Source organism: Meles meles, chromosome 4 (assembly GCF_922984935.1).
Source record: "Meles meles chromosome 4, mMelMel3.1 paternal haplotype, whole genome shotgun sequence".
NCBI lineage: Eukaryota > Metazoa > Chordata > Mammalia > Carnivora > Mustelidae > Meles > Meles meles.
In genome coordinates, this window is record NC_060069.1 from 76,277,555 (window position 1) to 76,290,588 (window position 13,034).

Consider the following 13,034-nt stretch of genomic DNA (forward strand, 5'->3'; position numbering starts at 1 on the left):
AAACAAACAAGGATTTCAAATCAATACAAATATGGAAATATGCAAAATGCCTGCCCCCCTCATCATTATTATTATTTAACCACATTATATCTGCAGTTCTTCTATCATATCTCGAGCAGGTATTTATAGTTACTAAATGAACTACATAAATATATGAATAAATATCCATTAGTATAGGAATCAGGAACTTGAGGGATCACGGTAGGATACAAATGATATCAAATGTGGTAAAACGATATTTTAGTAATTCTTACTGTTCTGCAAATATTTTTATTTTTTATAAATGTTTAGTAAGTTTTAAAAACAAAAGAAGTCATTTATGAAATGAAAGTTTAAGATACCAAAATACTTACACTGGGGTAATATATCTACACAAAAGCAAAAGATACAACTTAAATCAAACACCCCTAAAACACTAACCTCTATAAATGTTTACGTTTTTTCTAATTGCCTCATCTTCTTCAAGATCTTCAAGGAAATCTTGGTATTGCCTACAGAAGAATAAAGAAATATTTAAATATTTCATGTGCTATGGTGAGTGCTGTGAAGTATGTAAGCCTGACGATTCACAGACCTATACCCCTGGGACAAAAAAAAAAAAAGAAATATTTAAATCTTTCATCTTTACCAATGAAGTATGTTTTCTTCATTTTCAGCACTATAAGATAAATGTGTTCCAAGTATTAAAATTTTTAAAAATAATATCTGAAAGTCACATTTGGATGTTAATTAAATACTCTGATAAGTTAAAAAAATATTTTCTTTCAAAATTATATGATTAAAAAATACACATTTGGATATAAGGTGATATTGAATATGAAACAATAAGAAAACATCCTCCTACTTTACCATCCCACCTCAAAGTCTTATGACCAAGTTAAAAAAATACATACACTTTTAAGACTACAGATGATATAAAATATGTACTTACAATATCCAATTAATTTAACATTATATATTTATAAATACTTATTTTAAATTACTTTATGAAATTGTATTTTGGAAATACTATTTCCCACTCACATTTCATGATACAATTTTATTTAAACTCTTCATTTTTTTAGATATCAGTGTCTTCACCAGCATTAAGGCCACTTTTGAATCGCCCAATATACTTTTCTAGAACACATCTTCATTTCTCAAGTTGTTTGAAAAATAGCATATTTGATATTAATGGACTATTTTCTTTTTATCCCAAGTCACAGGTACTCACTTGCTATTTGTGATACTCACAGGTACTTATTTTAGCTTTTCAAATGCATTGTTCACAGTAACACTGCAATTCTCCAGGCCCAAACCCAGGAAATAATAATTAAATGTCCTCTTACACTGTTTCAAGTAACAATAAGAATACAAAACTATACTGAATGCAACAATTATGAGATGATTACATATAAAAACTCTATAGACTTATTGTAAGGATTTCCTTTGAAACAATATAGAAGATTTAAAGAAAAGTAGAACCTTTCATCATCTGTATCCATGTTTTCTCTATCTCTTGCAAGTTCTTTCAGTTTCCAGTTTCTGCGACGCTGACGTTTGGTACGGTCATAATTCTTCTTGATTAATACCTAAAAGTAACAGAAATATTTGCAAAGTTACAAAAAATGGGAACAAAGTAAAGGGGCCTCAAAAATCCAATAAAGTTAAAAACTGAAAGATTCTGAGAAAGCAAGAAAAGTCACCAGACTGATGACAGTAGGGATCAAGGGGCAGTGTCAAGAGAAGTTTCAATATTTTTTCCATGTACTTAGTATTTTATGAAAATGCATTCTGCCATTAGTTTCATAACTGTTAAAATTTAAAACTGAAATTTTCCAGTGATTGACAATTAAATTGCTGGTTTTTTACACCAAAATCTTCATATTTCTAGTGCCTTTTTAAAATGATTTACTTATTTGAGAGAGCAAGAGAAAGAATGTGAGCGAGCAAGCTCAAGTGGGGGGGGGCAGAGGGCGAGGGAGAAGCAGACTCCCCACTGACTGCAGAGCCCGAATGAGGCAGAGTCTATGATAGTTAATTCCACTTGCTGCACCTGTATTAACTCCTCTTTGGAAATAAGAACCCATATAAATAGGGACACCCGGCTGGCTCAGTCGGTAGAACATGCGACTCTTCATCTCGGGATTGTGAGTTCAAGCCCCACACTGGGTGCAGAGATTACTTAAAAAAAATCTTTAAAGAAAGAAGAGGAGGAGGAAGAAGAACAATAACAACAACAACAACCTGGGGCTCCTGAGGCTCCTAGGGCTCAATCCCAGGACTGCAAGATCATGGCCTAAGCCAAAGGCAGCCGCTTAACAGACTAAGCCACCAATGCACCCCTCTGGTGTCCTTCTTTATACCAAAGTTCAGTTTCCAGCTACCATTCACATAATCATCCTGAAATATTACCACAGGCAGACATTGCCCCCTTTTATTACTACTAATAAGCAGTTATAGAACTACATATGTCTTTTACAAATATATGTCCTAGGACAGTTTAAAAAATTGTGTAATAAATAATTTTATACAATACCAAATCTTGTATGACCATCTTGATCTCCTCTTATGACTGTTAAGACTTTATCTAAACTATGCTTCTATTTCCTAACTTACTAATTAATTAATAAAAGCACAACTAGACGGTAAGAAGGGGAGTCCTTCTTATACCATGACTTCATTTTTGCCCACATCTAAAGAAATCAGTGAAGGGGGGTGCCTGGGTGGCTCAGTGGGTTAAAGCCTCTGCCTTCGGCTCAGGTCATGATCCCAGCGTCCTGGGATCAAGCCCCGCATCGGGTTCTCTGCTCAGTGGGGAGACTGCTTCCTCCTTCCTCTCTGCCTACTTGTGATCTCTCTCTCTCTGTCAAATAAATAAATAAAATCTTTGAAGAAAAAAAAAAGAAATCAGTGAAGGTTAAGCAAGCAAGAATTACAGACTTTCATGAAGTTCGCTCTTGCTTATGATTCTAAAAAACTCATGTTAGAATTTAACAGGCTTTTTTTCAGAAGAAACATTCTTTCTCCAAAACTCAACACTGTAAAGATTATTTTCAACTGCAATTATAGTCAAACCTGAAAAATCTGAATAATGGTTTTAATTCTAAATGCTTTAACTGAACAATATATGAAATAAGCTGAGCCTAGAAGAATGAACCTAAATTAAGTCCTAATGGTCATCATTTTTAGCTGCAAATTTATTTTTGCTCTACAGATGGTATCAAGCATTTTGACAGAGAATGGAAATTCAATTATAAGAGCAATAAAAAACTCAGTAAATCTTGGATCTTCCCCACAAAGACACATGATGCTATATGAAGGCTTCTGCCTTTAAACCTTAACTGCAATTTCAAAAGAATATCTAAATTGATTTGTTATTTTCATAAATGTGAACTTGCACATCTTACCCTTAAGAGTTACTATCAATCCCCTTTAACACAGGAAAAAATCTAAAGCCTTACCACATCTGGGACTCTATCTGAGTTCATTTTGTTGACATGCTCATCATTTAAGTTGCAGTTGGCCAAATCAAACCTGAAATAAAAATAATTAAACACTTAATGACAAAAGCATTTATTCTTTCCACATTACTTTTTATTTAATGTATGTTCACCTGAAAGCACATCTAATATCCTTTCCAACATTAAAAGTTTTGCAGTTTACTATATAGTGAACATGCCTCCACATGTCCTGGTAAAGATAACAACATACTTTTACCTCCAAGTTTCACATATTATCCATCACTGTCCATCTTATCATATATTTGTAGAAGAATCAAAACAGGCATATCAGTATAACATTAGGATTCAGTTATATGGTTCCATTTAATTAAAAAAAAAAACCTTCCTTCTCTAGTTTAAAAAAAAAAAATCCCCAAGAGCAAAAGTAATGCTTAAAGCATGCTGATAAGCTCTGTATTAAAACAGACTGTCCTGTGCCTATAAAGGAGCTTTACACTATGGCTTCCATATTTTAAAAGTAAAATATTTGAGCAACAGCATATGCATAATAAAAAAATATCCACTCCCCAAAAAAGCTATAAATATGATCTAACCATACAACTTCAGGGTTCAATTACTCAAAATCGTGGATTAAGTAATTCTTTACAATGATGGCCAAAATAGAGTGACTATGGGTTTTTTCCAATCCAGTTTAATTTAGCTATCAATAAAGTGAACTGTAAAGCTCCTAAGAACTCTTAAATTCTTATTGGAATACACATGTATTATGTGAATGGTATTTTTAGTAGTATTTTAGATCGCTTGCTGGCTCCCAAAGAAAATTTGCAATGCTAACAGCAAGTTTAAAATACTGTAAAATAATACAAACCCCAATACCAGGTCTCCAGGATTTAGAAGATGTCCCAAATGAGTGCGACAAAAATACTGTTTATCTGTATTCATTTCAGAAGTTTTCTGTACCCAGACTTCCCCGAGGATATGCTTGACAGGAAAGAAAATGCACTCTTCAATAACCCAAGCATAACTCAAAATGCATCTCACAGAAACTATATACAATGTTGATTTTGGTTTCCGAATTTTCATTTTAAAGACAGCAATTGTTTTATTTTTTCAGATCTCTGAAAATACTATCAAAATTAACTAATTACTGTATTTAGTACAAAAAAAGACTCAATAAGGAATACATAAAATATCTTTATTAAGATTTAAGACTTTAGAAAACATTAACAATATCACCTAAATACCAACATATATAGAATTTTCAAAACTAATGTTTTCACAGGGTAACAGGCAATACAGACTGAGCAAAAATCTCAACTCCAGAAAACATCGTAAAAACCCCTTGTTTTACACATAACGTTCAAAAAAACCAAGGTTCAGACAAAGCAATCTAGCAACCCAGTGGCACTACTACCACTACCAGAGAAATCAATTTTTTGGATGTCTGCTATTTGAAGTATATTCCTTTTTGTATCTGTTGCCTATCTGTTGCAGAAACAATATCCCAAGTTTGAATTTTTTTTTTTTTAAAGCAGGCTCCACGCACAGCATGGAGGGCTTCAACACAGGGCTTCAACTCATGACCCTGAGATCAAAACCTAAGCTGAGATCAAGAGTTAGACACTTAACCAACTGAGCCACCCAGGTGCTCCCCAAGTTTGAAATTTTAAATTAGAAAACCATTAAAGTACCTTTCCAATACAGGATTTTACAATCAACTGTAACTTCAGTCTGAATTAAATATAGCACTTGCCAATACTTTTTACTAACAAAAAGAGAAGTAAGTAAAATGGGATCAAGAGCAAAATACTTAAAAAAAAAAAAAAAAGGCAAAATACTAGGAGTTATAGACTAGGGTATTAGGGAATCTCAAAGAGATAAAGGGAGAAACTGAAATATACGATAGTTCCCAGGTTTAGAAAAGAACTGGGGGGAAAAAAGTGAATTACCAGTTTCTTCAAAACTAAACATATCTCACCAAATGATACCACAAACATGCTCCTTGATACATACTTATCCAAAAGAGTTGAGAGCTTATCTCTCTACAAAACCTGAAAACACAAGGTGGTTTATAGCAAGCTTATTCATAACTGCCAAAATTTAGAAGCAACCAAGATGTCCTTCACTAGGTGAATGGGCAAACTGTGGTAAATCCACACAATGAAATGTTATTTGGTACTTGTAGATATATGATTCTAACTATGTAACATTCTGCAAAACTACAGAGACTGTAAAAAGATCAGTGACTGACAGGGGTTAGGAGAGAGGAAGAAATGAACAGCCAGAGCAGAGAGGATTTTTTAGAGAGGTGAAAGTACCCTATAGATACTATAATGAAGGACACATCCTTATACATTTGTCAAAACCCACAGAACATACAACACTAAGAGTAAAACATAATATAAACTGTGGACTTTGGGCGATCATCAGGTATGCATGTAGATTCATCAATTTTAACAAATGTACCACTCTGATGGGCGGGTATTGATAAAGGAGGTGGCTGTGGCATGTGTGGAGGCAGATGGTATATAGGAAATCTCTTACCTCCTCTTAATTTTGCTATTAACTGAAAACTGCTCTAAAAAATTACAAGTTGTTAAAAAAAAAATTTTTTTTTCCCAAAGGCACAGGAGCTCCCACTGGCTAAATCTGAGACAATCTGAATGTCCCAAAGGAAAAATGAAGACAAGCAAGCTAATAACAAAGGGGAAGAAAAATCGTAACATTACAATGAAGAGATCTGACTATCAATGGAACAGCCAAACATTACTATCACTTGGCATATAAAAAGCAGAGTGACACTTCTGAAATGTTCTGGCCAAACATAACCTAAGTGTAAGCCAGTCTTTTAGATCCACTTTTCATTTAAAAGAAATACAAGAAATTAAGAAAGATTTAAAAAAGCATCATGAGAAAACAATAAGAGATCCATAAGATTAATGCCCTGCCTTAGAAAGTTGATATTATAAAGGGAAAAAAAAAAAAAAAAAAAAGGAGTGAAGGGGCCATTATTACATAAAAGATTTGAGAGGTGTAACATTCACATTCAATATAGGCACCTGTGTGGCTTAGTCCTTTAGTGTCTGCCTTTGGCCAAGGTCATGATCCTAGGGTCCCGGGATCCAGCCCCACATCACATTGGGGCTCCCTATTCAGCAGGAAGCCTGCTCATCCCTCTCCAACTCCCCCCTGCTTGTGTTCCCTCTCTCTCTCTCTGTGTCTCTCTCGTCAAATAAATAAAATCTTTTAAAAAATATGTGTGTGTGTGTGTGTGTGTGTGTGTGTGTGTGGTGTGTGTGTGTGTGTATGGACCCCAAGCAGGTACTAGTTTGAATAAACCATAAAAGGCATTTGGGGACAAATGAGGAAATCTGAACGATAATACTTGGATTCTGTAGAAAAATGTTCCTATGTTTTAAAAATGCATACTGAAGTATTCAGTAATTAGTACTAATATAATATATACTTAAATTCAAAATGTCTGAAAATTTTTAAAGTCAAAAAAGGTTTGCTTGTCATTTGGCCCTCCTAACAAAAGTAAAGCTAAGAAACGCTTTTTTACAATAAACATTTTTTAAAACGTTTCTAACATTAAAGAGAAAGATGAATTTACCAGATAGTATTAAGTCTAATAAATGACCATGTGTTAAGTAACATACAAAGATGGAATGCATTTGCAACCTAATGGAGTACTAGCTTTACGTGGTCCACATTTTGGAATTATTTACAAACTAAAAAACCTAAAAATACAAAAGAGGGACCAAAACAGTTAATTTGGGGGGGAACAAAGATGGGCGGGATGGAACTTACCTTTTTTGATATCATTCCAGCACCTGCACTGCGTTTTAGATCTCGGACTATGCTGCATTCCATCACAATAAACTCCTCTAGCTGTTTGGGATGGCATAAACTATTGAAAGGGTGACTCCAGAAAGTGCTTCCATCAATATCCGCAACTAAGTAGAAACAGAACATGAAGAAATGAAGTATTTCAAAAGCCATCAGATGTGTTAATTAGAAAAAAGTTGATATATATGTACTGGGAAGCATGAGGGCAAGAGGCCACAGTAGCAACTCTCTAGAATCATCATTTATTCCTATAAATCAGCCCCAAATTTCTCATAGCACAAGAAAAATTTCAAGTATCAATAATATAAGTAGTTACTATCATTAGAACCCCAGAGCTAAGGGTCTTCAAAATAAGATCAGGGTGCTTGGGTGGCTCAGTCAGTTAAGTGCCCAACTCTTGATCTCAGCTTAGGTCTTGATCTCAGGGTAGTGAGTTCAAGTCCTACGTTTGGATTCGAAAAAAAAGCCTACTTAAAAAAAAAATAACAGGGCACCTGGGTGGCTCAGTGGATTAAGCCTCTGCCTTCAGCTCAGGTCATGATCCCAGGGTCCTGGGATCAGGTCCCACATGGGGCTCTCTGCTCAGCATGGAGCCTGCTTCCCCCCCTCTCTCTTTGCCTGTCTCTCTGCCTACTTGTGATCTCAAATAAATAAGTAAGATCTTAAAAAAAAAAATAACAAAAAGTAAATGAGATCAGATCCACTCAGTTGTATAATTGTTGCTTCATGTGCTGGTACTTAAGATAACATTATCAGTCATCTCAGCTACTTAACAGGAAATAAAGTTCTACCTGACAGATACTCATTCCAAAACTGCAAAAAGACCTCTAACTTATGAATTCTGATTGACAAGGATAATAAATGACTTCCTGAAAAAAAAAGTTTGATTTTTTACAACAGAAAAATTACAGGAAGTACGTGAAAAAGATCAAGAAGCAGGAGATGCATCAATATGAAATCTTCTTTAAAAAAGTTTTATAAACGGAATGTTAAAAATTATGTGTAATAATGATAAAGCTAGTTAAAACTCATATTTAAACTAAATGTTTTACTGCATTATAAGTGAAATGTTCCGAACTTTACTAAACTTGTCAATGAACTTAAATAATTATTCACAAAAATTAAATGAGGTAAATAAGTCAATTTCAGTAAAAATAAGTGGACTAAAACTAGTACATTTTCTTAAAGTTCACAGACTTGTTTCTTCAAATAAAAAATATAGGTGTTACTCATTAAAAGCTTTAAAAATTCCAGTGTTTTGTAAGAATTAAACAGCAGTAAAAATCTTAACTAGTTTTTCATAACAATATTACCAAGAATATTTGATAAAATTAGCAATATAAATTATTACAGCTTGCTGAACAGAACTGTCAAGGCAAATATTTCCTAAAACTTACCTTGTAGGGTATTTGGATCAATGAGATGGATGGCACTGGTTACTCGAATACACACACAAATCTGGTTCATATTTCCCAGGCTTTGTGCCAGTTTTGGAGACAGACAAACAACGTTATCCTAGGCATAAGAACTAACAATTAGAGTGAAGCAAGTCCTGAATAACTGTCTCCAATAAACACTCATCACTATAAACCTGACCCAAGTGTATGTGCCCAAACCAAAACATTACTGTATATTCTATTTATTAACAAAGGGCCTAAGGAAAAGAATCAAATCTTAAGAGAAACAGAAAATAAGCTACTCCTTCTAAAGATGGGAATATTTGTCTTAGTAAAAATGCTTTGAAAGTATTTTTCCAGATCTTATTCAAAGTATTAAGTTTATTTCAATTTTACTGAAGTGTGAATGCTTACTGCTCTATAGTAATACAGTGTACATTCTAAACAAAGTATTATAAACATCAGAAGGAGAGTGATTTTCTAAATCTACCTGTGACTTCTTCTAATTTCCACAAAAAATAAATTTCGAAGAAGCCACGTTTCTCTTTTATGGCTACATGCATCAATACGTAATCAAAAATTTAATGGCCAAAAAGCACATGTGTCCACGTGTACAATAGGAGATATTATCAGTAATGCAGTTGCCTGTTTTAAACTGTACTAAAATGCAAAAAAATCCGAGTTGTATTTTAAGCTGTGTGTATTCACAATCACAGGCTCCTCCACTGCAGGGGCATCCTGTGCATCTCTAAGAGCACCTAGTCCAGCACTTTGTTTTTCATTTAGTAAGTCTCAATGGATTAATGAAAATACTCTTACATTGTGCATTTATTCAGTTACTTGCCTGAATCACTCAAAGCACTTAACCTATGGCCTAAAGTTGGCATCACACCTAGATTCACATTTCCCAGGCTTTATACCAGGAAAATGTTTACTGTTTTATACCAGGGGTCAGCAAAATATGACCCTCAAGTTAAATTTGGCCCACCACCATTTCTGTAAATAAAGTTTCTTCACTATTCATTTACCTATTATCTATGGCTACTTATGTAAAACAACAGCAGAGCTGCCCACTAGTTATAAAATAGACTATATGGCCTGAAAGCAAAACACTATCTGGCCCTTTCCAGAAAAATTTTGCTGACATTGCTTTTTTTTTTTTTTTTTAAAGTAGGCTCCATGCCCAATGTGGGGTTTGAACTCATGACCCTGAGATCAAGAGTCACATGTTCTCCTAATTGAGCCAGCCAGGTGTCACCGCTGACCATTTTAAGCTATCATTTCATCCCTGTTGCTATACACTGAATTTGTATAGTATTTTTTAAAGCTTTAGAGTCACAGACCTAGGCACACATTTTGGCTTCATTTTGTAGTTATGTAACTTTGGGCAAGTTGTCTAAACGCCCACGCTTCAATTTCATCATGTTCAAAAAGATGAAATGCTTTACCCCAGGTATAACAAGATGAAAAAGTGAAATATATTCAAGTACTTAGATACAAATTTATATGGAATGCTCACAATTAGTTATGGCACTTATCATTATTAGTAGATATTGACATGTAAGTTCCTGTATGGTAGAGATCTCTAAATAATACTCCTTAATACACTGCCTTCTATACAGTAGATCCTCAGTAACTATTGCATTTTAATTCATTTATATTTTTTGAAATGAAATGATAATCTACAATTTGTTAGATCATTTTAAATCACAAAAATGATTCTACAATTTCATTTCCACAGTACTGTTTAATTTCATCATGCTAAAATCCATTTTACACACATTCTACAAAGTGGTTCACTGAAATTTATTTTAATGTCATTTTCTGTATTCAAACTTTTCATATGTCCACCAGAATCACAAATTTTAAAGAATATGAACATTAAAAAACTGCAACCAGGCCTTGAGTTAGTATACCACAGTAAAAGGTATGCCAATTTATAATTTTAAGTATGATTATTTTTTAACATCTTTTTAATATGGCTGAGTATGTCAGAAAGGAATCCTTTAAGAGGGAAGTTATTCTACCAATCCCAGAAGGAAATCAGGAGCTAATAATTACATATAAGCCAATTAATTACTTGTACTCTTTTATAGACATGGATTAATTAAATGAAAAAAGTACCTTGCATATTGGAACAATTTCCACAGAAAAAGTGCTTTTGTAATTGTATGTGTTACTATGGATATCCTGAGAGATCAATCTCTGTGAGGCTTTGTTTCTGCCAAGAAAAAAAAGTTTATAGTAATAAAAAGACAAAGGTTCCTTATTATAGTCTAGGGAGTATCAATTTTTATCACATCAAATGATCACTCCCCAAGGTCAGAAACAGCTTTCTGATGCCTGCTTTGGAAAAGCCTCATTTCAACCACTTACATTTCAAAACCTTCACCAATCCAACTGCATCCTACCTCTTTTCAATTTTATTTACTCAATACCTCTAAAACATGCACTTGGCTCAGACCAATGTAGTCTATATATAGCATCCATTAAAAGCCACAATAATGTCCACCACAAGTCTTTGTTCACACTAATCTCACCTTTCACTATAAAGTCTACCTTCGAAAATTTCCCATTTTAAGAGATTTCCTCTCTTCCATGAAGCCTCTCCCCAAAGCCCTCTATCCCCATTTTTCATCTTATTCAAATACATTCAATCAAAGGTTTAGCACTATAGTATTTATCACAGGGTGATGTCTAGCTCACCAAAGAGATTCTTACATACTCTCTGGTTATAATTCCCTTAAAGTAGCTAATCCAACAGAAGCTTACTAATTATGTAATTATTCCCACTATAATTGAAAATTTTTTTACCATAAGAGACGCCTAAGCCCGAAGAACAGATATGATCTACATTCATTCCCAGCTCTTGGACTTAATCACATTTAGGTTCAGAACATACCTACACGGAACTGTACACTGAAGAAATTCTACCATTTTCTGAGCATGCTGTTTTGAGGAATAGTAGAAATCCAGACCATCTTTAAAAAGAAAAAGAAAAGCCACATGAAAATAATTCTTCAAAATAAGGTTTTCCTCTACTAATATGACTGTATCACAAATTCGAAGTGTAGTGAACAGGGGCGCCTGAGTGGCTCAGTGGGTTAAAGCCTCTGCCTTTGACTCAGGTCATGATCCCAGGGTCCTGGGATTGAGCCCCACATCGGCCTCTCTACTCAGCAGGGAGCCTGCTACACCCATCCGGCTCTGCCTGCCTCTCTGCCTACTTGTGATCTCTGTCAAAAAAATAAAAATAAAAATAAATAAATAAATAAAGTGTAGTAAACAATCAAATTATCAGAAAACAAAAAATACATCAATTAAGACAACAAAACCAGACAAATCAGACATAATAACAAAAGAAAAAGATTCACAATTTTAATTTCAGACAAAATAAAACTCAAGGTCAAAGGAGGAGAGAAATGGGGTGCCTGGGTGGTTCAGTCAGTTAAACATCCGACTCTTCATCGCAGCTCAGGTCTTGATCTTAGGGCTGTGGGTTCAAGCCCCACACTGGGCTTCACACTGGGCATGGAGCCTACTTAAAGAAAGTGGGGGAGGGGAGAAAAACTACACAGAAGTGTATTTTATATAACAATCTCCCAAGATAAAAGGAATGCATCTAATAACATAGCACTGGGATGCAGAAAACAAAACTATTAAAAAGAAAAATTAATAAAAGTTAACACATGCACAATCACTGTGGGAGGCTACTATGAGACTATCAAAGACAAAATGACCAAGAGGGTATTACACTAAGCAAAGTAAGTTAATCAGAGAAAGACAATTATACGATTTCACTCATATATGGAATTTAAGAAACAAAACAGAGGCTCACAGGGGAAAGGAGGGAAAAATAAAATACGTTGAAATCAGAGAGGAAGACAAACCACAACAGACTTTTACCTACAGGAAACAAACTGAGGGCTGCTAAAGGGGTGGGTGGTAGGGGATGGGGTACCTGGGTGATGGGCATTAAGGAGAGCACTTGATGTAATAAGCACTGGATGTTATATGCAACTGATGAATCACTGAACTCTACCGCTGAAACTAATGATACATGATATATGTTAATTCATTGAATTTAAATAAAAGAAAAACAAAAACAAAAACAAAATGACCAAACTGACTAAAAACAGGAAGGATACACAGAATTTGACTAACTTGTTGATTTAACTGAGATTACAGAACACGGTCCCAAGAATATATATTACTTTTAAAAATCCACAAAACATTTATAAAATAATTATATAAAAAGTTTTTCTTTAATTTCAATAAATGCTAAACAGTATGAATTACTAGACAGTATTATCTGATCATAATGCAGTAACATTAAAAATCAGCA

At 34.1% G+C, this 13,034-nt stretch overlaps 1 protein-coding gene across 6 annotated transcripts in view; it reads right to left on the reverse strand.

Moving 5' to 3' along the window:
• NMD3 (NMD3 ribosome export adaptor) overlaps positions 1–13,034 on the reverse strand; it is a 123,605-nt gene that overhangs the window by 1,037 nt on the left and 109,534 nt on the right. For all 6 annotated transcript variants that reach the window (XM_046002882.1, XM_046002880.1, XM_046002881.1 and 3 more), the window contains 8 exons: positions 11,592–11,670; positions 10,814–10,910; positions 8,690–8,807; positions 7,254–7,399; positions 4,312–4,424; positions 3,444–3,516; positions 1,465–1,571; positions 421–491 (listed from right to left, as the gene is read on the reverse strand). In XM_046002882.1, coding sequence (XP_045858838.1) covers positions 421–491; positions 1,465–1,571; positions 3,444–3,516; positions 4,312–4,424; positions 7,254–7,399; positions 8,690–8,807; positions 10,814–10,910; positions 11,592–11,670 — 804 coding nt within the window. The remainder of the gene's footprint in view (positions 1–420; positions 492–1,464; positions 1,572–3,443; positions 3,517–4,311; positions 4,425–7,253; positions 7,400–8,689; positions 8,808–10,813; positions 10,911–11,591; positions 11,671–13,034) is intronic.